This window comes from Nicrophorus vespilloides, unplaced genomic scaffold (genome assembly GCF_001412225.1).
Source record: "Nicrophorus vespilloides isolate i.1.1-1 unplaced genomic scaffold, Nicve_v1.0, whole genome shotgun sequence".
Classification (NCBI taxonomy): domain Eukaryota; kingdom Metazoa; phylum Arthropoda; class Insecta; order Coleoptera; family Silphidae; genus Nicrophorus; species Nicrophorus vespilloides.
The window spans coordinates 3125-15004 of NW_017099276.1; the positions used below are offsets into that span (position 1 = coordinate 3125).

Genomic DNA, 11880 nt, shown 5'->3' on the forward strand with positions numbered 1-11880 from the left:
CCATGTATAACATTCTTCTGGGAGCTCATGTTTACAAAAATACAGGCCATTATCTAAGACCTTGTTTTATTATTTGTTCATGAAAGTGCATATGTATGTTTGGTTGCAGGCGCAAAATAAATATTCCATTTTTGTGACAGCTGGTGCCATCTGTTAGCAATATTTCATCAAGGTTGTAGTTCAGGCATTTTGACGCTAAACAAAATCCACTAACTTAAAAACGTACTAATTGAAATAAAAATAAACATGTGAAAATAGTGCTAGAAAAAATGTAATGTTATCACTATAGTCTAATAATTAAAATAGTAATTAGATTTCGAGTTATGAGCATTTTAATTAAGACAAGCAGCGACATTTGTCGGAAATTGCAGGAAATAATTAGCTGCAGGCATACGTATGTGCGGTTGAAGACTGTTTCTTGAATCGCTAGCTGATTAAAGCTTAATAACTTTTTTATTAATTGACCAAAACTAATTTATTTTATAACAAATGGAAGCGAAAGGATTATTTTTTGTAATAGTGAACTAAAAGTTTCAAATATATATTAATATAACCATTTATTTAAATATTTTTTTCAATTTGCTGCAATACCTTTACTTTCTTAAATAAATCGATTACCACTCATTAAACCTTCAAATTAAAGAGAAAAATACAACCTTTCCATGCCTATTGGCATTTTCGTGCTGTTGCGAAGTCGGCTGATAAGAGCAGGAGAAATTGGAAAAAAAGGATATTCTTTAATAACTCGAAAATCCCATGAATATCCCCACAACCCCTTAAGATAATTACATGATCGAGTACACAATTGAAAGATGAATATATCACCTATCCAACGAGCCTATTGGTATCTTTGTGCTGTCGCGGAGTCGGTTGCTAAGAGCTGGAGAAATTGGAAAAAATGGATTTTTTTTAATAACTAGAAAACCCCGTAAATTTCCCGACAACCCCTTAAAATAATTACATGATTGAGTACACAATTGAAAGATGAATATCTCACCTATCCAACGAGCCTATTGGTATCTTCGTGCTGTCGCGGAGTCGGCTGCTAAGAGCTGGAGAATTTGGAAAAAAAGGATTTTCTTTAATAATTAGAAAACCCCGTGAGTTTCTCGACAACCCCTTGAAAATCACTGATTTAGACAACATCCAGGAATATCAAATAATTCAAATATAATAAATTTTCATCTTCATGGATTTCGTCTCTTCATAATAATAGACACATATTTATATACTAAATAAATTAAAATTTAAAATTTTTGAAAGTACTTTGAAACTTGGAAGAAATATTCTTAGATGTCGCTTTTGTAAACATGGATGTCAGTACACATGTGTTGCATGTATTGACAGTTTTAAAACTGTTGGAAAGAAGTATTCTTTGATTTTTAGTTAATTGATTTAATTCTTAAGTAATAGTAAGAACATAAACGTGAAAATGGAAGAAGTTGACGAGAAGCAAGTATATTTCCACGATATGGAATTGGACGATAGGATTTTAAAGGTATATTTGTTTATTTACTCATTTTGAGGTTATATTCTAAGCATGTTTTTAATGCGCGTTTGTTTCAGGCGATTGCTATGTTGGGATGGGAAAAGCCCACTGTGATCCAAGAGACTGCCATACCCATGGCATTGGAGGGCAAAGATTTACTCATTAAAGCAAGAACAGGACAAGGAAAGACAGCCTCCTTTCTGATACCAGTAATACAGAAAGTTTTAACACACAAAAAGACTGCCATCGAGACAGAGAGCATAGCAATTATATTATGCCCATCGAGAGAGCTCTGCAAACAGACTATGACTGTCATCGGACAGCTGACGAGAAAATGCAGTCAAGTAGTTAAATGTATAGATATTTCCCCAGACGTAGAAATAGCTATTCAGAAACCTCTATTAACAAACAAACCAGAAATCATAGTATCGACACCATCAAAACTATTGAAACATTTAACAGCTGAAACAATCACTTTAAGCACAATCCAATATGTGGTTATTGATGAAGCTGATTTGGTGTTTTCGTTCGGTTATCAAAACGATATTGAAGAGCTAATTAAGTGAGTTAAAAAAACAATTAGTAGATTCAGTTTTATGTTATAATAATTATAAATTGTTTCAGATATTTGCCACAATTTTATCAGGCAATTTTAGCTTCAGCCACTTTGAGTCAAGATGTGAAAGATTTAAAGAAATTAGTCTTGCATAATCCAGTGATATTGAAGTTGCATGAAGCGGATATTCCACCAAATTCACAGTTGGCTCACTATTATATTGCAGCTGAAGAATTGGAGAAAGCCACAATCTTGAGTTCCTTGTATAAATTGCATTTAATCAATGGAAAGTCTATAGTGTTTGTGAATTCAGTTGATAAATGTTACAAGTTGAAACTCTTCTTGCATCAATTTGCTGTTAAGGCTTGTGTGCTGAATTCGGAATTACCAGCAGCTGTTCGTTGTAAAGCAGTTGAGGACTTCAATAATGGAGTTTACGATACTATAATTGCCTCTGATGAAAGGAGTCTCACTGAAGACCTGACGTTTATCAAAAAAGAGGAGGAAGAGATTGCGCAGGATGGGGAAGAAAAGGAGGAGAAGAAAAAGAAGAAACGTAACAGAAGGGCTAAAGACAAGGAGAGTGGAGTGGCCAGAGGCATTGATTTCCAATGTGTTTCTAATGTGATCAACTTTGAACTACCCTCAGAAATCGACTCTTATATTCATCGAGCGGGAAGAACCGCGAGAGGAACAAATACTGTAAGTTTACTAAATGTAGCTTTAAAGGGTTTTTATTAATTGGTTATTTTTAGGGCACAGTTTTATCGTTCATTAATAAACGTCAGAAGAAAATATTCGAGGAAATTGAAGATCACATCAATAAACTTCAAAACACGACGAATTCATTCAAGTAATACCGAAACTTGTTAATATTTATCATAAATTTAATTGATTTTATTTATAGGAAGTATGAGTTTAAGATGGATGACGTGGCTTCTCTTCAGTACAGAGCCCAAGATGCGTGGAACGCTGTAACAAAGAACGTTATTAAAGAAGCGCGTATGAATGAAATTAAAAAGGAAATCATTCAATCAAAGAAATTGAAGGTATAAGAAAATCCAAACAGTAATTTTAGGTAAATATTAATTACAATGATTGTAGATGTATTTTGAAGCAAATCCTATTGATTTGGAAGTGCTGGAGAGTCAAAGTACCACGAGACAACCTAAGAAGATTAAGCAGAATTTGGGATGCATGCCTGATTACATCGTGCCTACTACGTTGAGGCATTTGATCGATGAACAGAGTAAGGCCGGTACTAAATCAGGTATTTGGAAGCAGGCCGAGAAAATTAACAAGGAGGAAAAGAAGCAGAAATACGTTAAATCTAATATGAATGATGTAAGTAGCTTCAGCGTCGGTTGTTGTAACATTTTGCTAAGTTTTCTTTATTATTTTCAGAAGAAACGTTCGAATCCGTTGGAAACTACATTTCAAAAGAAGTTTAAAAATTGATGTTTTAAAATTATATGAAAAATAAAATTAAATATTTGTTTATGCATTTACGTCTTTCTTTATTAATTAATATTCACCATTTTTTTAATTAGTAATCAATGAAAATACACCTGTTCCTCGTTTTACACGGTAGATACCTTTTTGAGAAAAACGATTATCTTTAATAAAGTACCGTGTAAAAGGAGGAATAGCATATTTTCAAGATTTATATTTTTACTGTAAAACAAAACCGTATAAATTGAGAACCGTGTAAATCAAGTAATTAAAGATTTAAACAAAAGTAGGCAACCAACAAAACACTGCTGTACAAAATTAGTATAACCACAGCTTCAGCTACAAATTCTAAATGTACTAAATATATAAATACCATACTATACTAAATAATAACTAATAATTTATTAAATATAACATTTTTATATATTTAATATAAAACACAAATACATATTTTGTTGGATATCCTTTGAACATCTTTTCTTCATCCCGGCGCCTCCACCATTTGCGTGAGGGGTATGCATTTATGTTCTGATTTTGCATAACTATCTAAATAATGGTATTAATGTGAAATTAGTTGGTAAGGTGAGGTATTCAGCTTTGAATTGAGTGGTCAATGATGTAATTATCTTAAGGGGTTGTCGAGAAATTCACGAAATACTGAAAAAAAAATCGTTTATTACGTAACGATATTTACGTAAATTTTGCTTTATAAGAAGTTGCGTAAGGGTAGCGCCCATCTTACAAAATCATGAAACGCAACGAAAGTTACGAAATTTTCGAGTAATTAAGAATGAACGTGATAAAAGCGCTTTTTAAGAAAATCCTATTCTCCTATTTTCCAATTTTTACAGCTCGTAGTAGGCGACTTGATAACAGCACGAAGATGCCGAAAGGCTCGTTGGAACGGTGAGGTATTCAGCTTTCATACGATTGATCGATGATGTAATTATCTTAAGGTGTTGTCAAGAAAATCACGAAAAACTGTAAAAACTGAATAAAAAACGAGACAAAAATGTTCTTCAGCTTACAACAGGCGACTTGATGAAACTACAAAGATGTATGTAGGCGCGTTGGAAAGTTGTGATATTCAGCTTTCATACGATTTGTCGATGATGTAATTATCTTTAGGGGTTGTCGAGAAATTCACGAAAAACTGAAATCACTGAAAAAAAAAAACGAGAAAACCGTCGATTCTTTGTTAAGTAGAAAACGTTAAGTATGTCTTATTTTTACAATTTCTACATGTATCTAGGCTTGTTGGAAAGGCAAGATATTCAGCTTTCAATTGAGTGGTCGATGATGTAATTATCTTTAGGGGTTGTCGAGAAATTCACAAAAAACTGTAAAAACTGAATAAAAAACTAGAAAAAAATGTTCTTCAGCTTATAACAGGCGACTCGATGAAACTACAAAGATGTATGTAAATGTATCTAATTATCTTAAGGAGTTGTCGAGAAATTATGAAAAAAATCGTCTATTAAGTAACGAAAATTACGTAAATTTTGTTTCATAAGAAGTTGTGCAAGAGTGGCGCCCATCTTACAAAATCATGAAACACAACGACAGTTACGAAATTTTCGTGCAATTAAGAATTAATGTGATAACTCATCAAAACAGCGTTTTTTTAAGAAAATCCTATTCACCTATTTTCCAATTTCTACAGCTCGTAGTAGGCGACTTGATAACAGCACGAAGATGTCAAATGGCTCGTTGGAAAGATGATGTATTCAGCTTTCAATTGAGTTCGTCTATTCGCTGTTACGTAACAAACATTACGTACATTTTGTTTCAGAAAAAGTTGCGTGCCACCTTTACGCAACTTTCTATCGAATGATGACTTAGTGAGGTCCTAGGCGCAACCTGATTTGGAGGCTCCATATTAACACTACTAAGAAAATCATAACTTTTTTTTTCGATTTGCGTAATCCTAATTTAAGAGGTCCTAGGCGCGCGCCTACTACGTTTTTGCGGTAACGCTCCACTTTTAATTTGTGTTTAGATGTTTCTACAAAATCACATCGTTTATTACAATATTTATAGTTAAGTATATTTGTAAACAAATCATAATTGTTGCAATAAACTACAACAAAACCTCGCATAGTACAATAATTAGTTTCATCAATATCCCTGACTATTTAATGCTGGATTAAATAAAATAGAAATAAAGAGACTTCACTTGATTTTGTATACAATTTTTTAAATATATTTTTTATTAAAACTTAGATTGTTTTGAAATTTCAAACATTGAACGCAACCTAATTGAAGTCGTTGAATGTATCTTATTATATAAATAAATTGCTAGTCTCGATAAATTAAATATCCTGTACAATAATCTTTGATATTATATTACTATGGGGGGGCAATTTCGCTAAAATTTCACCAATTTTCCATGAAAAAAAAAGAAAAGAAATAATATTCATATTTACCAAACACACCACCAAACACCAAACAAGGTGCATTTTACAAGGATCAGCAATTTTATGGCACCTATAACCATAATAAAAGGGATTATTCACTCCCGAAATGATTTTCATAATCCGAATATTTTCGTTTTCATTGCCAGTTTTTTTTTCCTAGAATTCATAATTATTTCCACGAAAAAACTGTACTGTTTCTACTGTACTGCCTTGTAATTGTTCAAACATGTTATAACGTTTTGTACATATTATTTTATTTATAATTATTTCATATAAACCTAATTGAAATTAAATGTAGTTTTTTTTTGCATAATGAATAAAATCATAAAAAATATAAAATTATAGGTGGAAAAATCTATGGTCAATAGCCTTTTGTAACTGTTGATTATTTGTTTATACGCTGATAATAATTATCATAATAAAATTATTGTAAAAACATTCTACAAATATAATTAATTAATTATTATAAATATTAATTTGTTAATAAATTTGTAAATTGAATAATTTAATATCATTGTATCAAAGATACAGAAAACATTTTTATGAGAATGTTATTATCGATTTATTTATTTTTTCTTAAATTTTTATAGTTTATTACAACAAAATGGAAAATACTATACACATCGCAGTAGGCTCATAGGAAATGACATACATTTTTCTTTAATTTGAATATCCGTAGATGTAGTTGGTATATGTAGTTATTTAGTAATTAATTAAAATGTGAATACACACTTTATCATTGTTTTTACTTTTATATATATGTTAAATTTCGTATTTATTGATTGCATAAATTTGAAAAAAATAGATGTAAATAAACAAATACTTACTTACAAATACTTTTCAATGTAGACATCACAATTATTCAATAATAAACGAAAAAAGAAACAAATGCAGGAAAACAAATAGTACAGATCTTCCAAAAATATTATATTTTATTAAAGAAATTATCAATTTTTGTTTGGACAGTTAATTTGTATCTCCTTGTTAGAGCTTTTAGAATTTTGTTCGTAAGTTCGAGAGTTCCTAAATCAGAGGATACCTATATATCGTTAAACACAAGAAAAATTGTTCATTATTATTTACCAAACAATTGTTACATCAAAAGATTCGCAATAAAAGCCTTTATTCTGATGTAAATATTGAACAATTTTGATTATTTCTGTTGTTATTTTGATAAAATATAATTTTTTTATAAATTTAGTATAATATAATTTCTACTTAAAATGATTATTTAGTTAATATTAAAGTTGCTTTGACTTTGGAGCTGTTTATTTTAATTTTTGTTATTATGTAATTGTAATTTGTTGCAATCAATATTATTATTTTAATAAATTTAAGGTGTTTGAATTTAATATAATTACATTTTGAACATTGCATTAATTAGAAAAATATTATTTTTTTTTTGAAAAAAATTGTTGAAAATTTTAGTTCGTCAGTAAACTAAAGATGGCGCTAATATTTTTGGACAAGCCATCTGGGGCGATTACATTTTTCTCGAAAAAAAATGGAAAGATCGTTACAGGATTTACGATCTTTCCATACCCTTTGCATAGTAAAGGAGAAGTTTATTGCAGCAATATTTTTGGGTCATTTTTTAGATTTCCTTTTTTTTCCATTTAACTCATGAATATTTCACTTTTTTTTTTTGTAGAATTTTAATTTATTTGCCAACAGGTAATTTTAGGAGAAATCAAAACCTTAATATATTTCTTTGAAGCCGCGCATCTTTATTCTGTCGATTTTCTTATTGTTTGCACTTTATAATTAATTGTGTTAAGTAATATACAGTGGAACCTTGCATAACGAGCAAAATGAACTCGCTTAACGAGCGACGCTTCGCATAAAGAGTGACGATGAGAAGAGAAGTCCCGGATTGCGCGCATTCTACATCATTTTCAAAACTTGTTTACATATTATGTGTATTTTTGAATATGTTTCACTATACGAGTAAAAATCCGGAAGTTTTGAAACTGATTAAATTCGTTAAGCGAGGTTTCACTGCACTTACATGGTTTTATGTCACAGTTATATAAGTATGTAATTTTTGTTGTTTTTGTTTAATTATATCAATAAATATTGTCAATAATAACAAAATACTTTCTTTATTGCTTCTAAAAAGTTTATTTTATCGGATTCAGAAGGAAATATTTGTCTATTTGACTTAAAAATATAGTTGTTTTAAATATTTTACTTTCTATTCATTTACCAAGTAAAATATTATTTTTTACACAAAAATCACGACTAGTCAACTTTGTGGTTGTTAGCCAATTGGGAAGAAACCATAAGCTATTTTAATGATCAACTATCAAAGAAAATTAGGTTATATAATTGTAATTTTGTTATAATTAGTAAAAATGTAAAATATTGTTTTATACACAAAAATCACAACTAGTCAACTTCTCGTGGTTGTTAGCCAATTGGTAAAAAACCTTATGCTTTTTTAATGATCAACCAAAGAAAATACAGTTACATAATTGTAGTTTTGATATAATTAGTAAACATGTTATTTTTTACACAAAAATCACAACTAGTCAACTTCCCGTGATTGTTAGCCAGTTGGGAGGAAACTTTATGCTCTTTTTAATGATCAACTACCTAAGAAAATTCGGTTATATAATTGTAATTTTGATATAATTAGTAAAAATGTAAAATATTATTTTTTACACAAAAATCACGACTAGTCAATTTCTCGTGGTTGTTAGCCAGTTGGAAAGAAACCTTATGCTTTTTTCAATGATCAACCACCAAAGAAAATTTGGTTATATAATTGTAATTTTGTTATAATTAATAGAAATGTAAAATATTATTATTTACACAAAAATCACGACTAGTCAACTTCTCGTGGTTGTTAGCCAGTTGGGAAGAAACCTTATTTTTTTTTAATGATCAATCACCAAAGAAAATTCGGTTAAATAATTGTAATTTTGTTATAATTAGTAAAAATGTATAATATTATATTTTATACAAAAATCACGACTAGTCAACTTCTCGTGGTTGTTAGCCAGTTGGAAAGAAACCTTATGCTTTTTTTAATGATCAACCACCAAACAAAATTCGGTTATATAATTATAATTTTGTTATAATTAGTAAAATTGTAAAATGTTATTCTTTACACAAAAATCACGATTAATCAACTTCTTGTGGTTGTTAGCCAATTGGGAAGAAACCTTATGCTTTTTTAATGATCAACTACCAAAGAAAATTCAGTTATATAATTGTAATTTTGTTATAATTAGTAAACATGTTATTTTTTACACAAAAATCACAATTAGTCAACTTCTCATGGTTGTTAGCCACTTGGGAAGAAACCTCAGGAAACCACCAAAGAAAATTCGGTTATATAAATGTAATTTTATTATAATTAGAGAAAATGTGAAATATTCTTTTTTACACAAAAATCATGATTAATCAACTTCTCGTTGTTGTTAGCCAATTGGGAAGAAACCTTATGCTTTTTTATTGATCAACCACCAAAGAAAATTCGGTTATATAATAATAATTTTGTTATAATTAGAAAAAATGTAAAATCACGATTGTTCAACGTTTTGTAGTTAGCCAATTAGTAGAAAACCTTCTAAATAATATAAATACAATAATAACACTAAAAAACTTTGTATTGTTTATAAAAAATTACATTTTTTAATATAAAATATGATTTTTATACTCTTTTTCTTAAATTTATTACATTTTATAAAATATTTTCTAAGAAAATTGCCAATTTCAAGAAAGTTGTCGTAGTTTTCTCATGAAATTGCCTGTCGCCAAATAATTCAAAATTCTCAAAAAAAAAAATATTCATGAGTTAAAAGGAAAAAAAAGTGACAATACAACCGCTACCGGTGTAATCATGTCTTCTTTTTTTCTGAGAAATGCCGCAGGTATTTGTTCTATAGAAAGTGACGCCATCTGTACGTTATCAATGAACTATTTTCATTTAATAAAATCATGTTTTAAATAAATTAATACTGTTTTTTTTTTAATATTTATAAATTAACCACTAAAGTTAATCAACCCAATTTTTTTTTGCCCAAAATAATATTTCACATTTCACTAATTATAATTACATAAAGTAATTAAGGCACGTTGATGACGACATGACCCACCGGTGGGTCATAAATTATGAATCATAATTTTGTCGCTATGCACGTCACTGATTTTATAACCTTAATTATTTTATTTTATTTACAAAGCTTAAACGCCAATACATATTGAAGCAATTTAGAATAATATGTGATATTATTACATAAATTATGAATACTTTACAAAATAAATTACACCACACATTTCTCACAATTGTTATAAACTGATTAAAATTTATAAGAAAAGTTTAAGTTTGTAATTGACTTAAGATATTTGACTTTTCACTCAGTCCATAGGCGTCCACGAAAAATTTTCTCGCAGCAGGCAAACTTTGATTTGCGCCTTCTTTGACGTGTTAATAAATAATTAAATAATTAAGAAACTAAATATTTGTGAGAAAAATAGTTTTTTTTAGTATTATTAGTTGTATCCAAAATAGTTAGAAGGTTTTTTTTTAACTGGCAAACAACCAAGTGGTTGATCAACCGTGTTTTTTGTGTGCACAACAATTGTAACAAAATTGTAATTATATTATTGAACTGTCCAAGGTGATTGATCATTAATTAACAATGCATAAAGTTGTCTACTAATTGGCTAACAACCATAAAGTTGACTAGATTATTCGAGATGGTTGATTAATAACGTAATATGTAAAAATACCGTCATCTACAGCTAATTAAGAAACTCAAATCTTTAATAAAATAATATTTTATATAAATAAATAAAGCAAAATGAAAATATTTTTGAGAAAAATAGTTTTTTTTAGTATTATTAGTTGTATCTAGAGTAGTTAGAAGGTTTTCTTTTAACTGGCAAACGGCCAATTGGTTGATTAAGCTTGTTTTTTGTGTTCACAATAATTGTAATTATATTATTGAACTGTCTGATTAAAAATGCATAAGGTTTTCTTCTAATTGTCTAACAACCATGAAGTTGACTAGATTATTAGAGACGGTTGATTTATAACGTAATATGTAAAAATACCGTCATCTACAGCTAATTAAGAAACTCAAATCTTTAATAAAATAATATTTTATATAAGTAAATAAAACAAAATGAAAATATTTTTGAGAAAAAAAGATTTTCTTCTTGTGTTACTAGTTGTATCCAAAGTAGTTAGAAGGTTTTCTTTTAACTGGCAAACGGCCAATTGGTTGATTAAGCTTGTTTTTTGTGTGCACAATAATTGTAATTATATTATTGAACTGTCTGATTAAAAATGCATAAGGTTTTCTTCTAATTGTCTAACAACCATGAAGTTGACTAGATTATTAGAGATGGTTGATTTATAACGTAATATGTAAAAATAGCGTCAAGTACAGCTAATTAAGAAATTAAAATCTTTAATAAAATAATATTTTATATAAATAAATAAAGCAAAATGAAAATATTTTTGAGAAAAATAGTTCCTTCTTATGTTACTAGTTGTATCCAAAGTAGTTAGAAGGTTTTCATTTAACTGGCAAACAACCAAGTGCTTGATCAACGTGTTTTTTTGTGCACAATAATTGTAACAAAATTGTAATTATATTATTGAACTATCCAAGGTGATTGATCATTAAATAACAATGCATAAAGTTGTTTACTAATTGGCTAACAACCATGTTAGATTATTAGAGACGGTTGATTTATAACGTAATATGCAAAAATACTCTCATCTACAGCTAATTAAGAAACTAAAACCTTTAATAACATAATACTTTATATAAATAAATAAAGCAAAATGAAAATATTTTTCAGAAAAATATTGTTTTCTTGTGTTACTAGTTGTATACAAAGTAGTTAGAAGGTTTTCTTTTAACTGGTAAACGACCAAGTGGTTGATCAACCGTGTTTTTTTGTGTGCACAATAATTGTAACAAAATTGTAATTATATTATTGAACTG

At 28.7% G+C, this 11880-nt stretch overlaps 1 protein-coding gene across 1 annotated transcript; it reads left to right on the forward strand.

Moving 5' to 3' along the window:
* Positions 1 to 1336: 1336 nt before the first annotated feature.
* Positions 1337 to 3534, forward strand: LOC108564302 (probable ATP-dependent RNA helicase DDX56). Its single transcript, XM_017923300.1, has 7 exons — positions 1337 to 1498; positions 1567 to 2051; positions 2114 to 2747; positions 2801 to 2898; positions 2953 to 3094; positions 3150 to 3389; positions 3450 to 3534. Exons 1-7 carry the CDS (start codon positions 1433 to 1435, stop codon positions 3501 to 3503), a joined length of 1719 nt encoding a protein of 572 aa, XP_017778789.1. The 5' UTR covers positions 1337 to 1432; the 3' UTR covers positions 3504 to 3534.
* The last annotated feature ends 8346 nt before the right edge of the window (positions 3535 to 11880 follow it).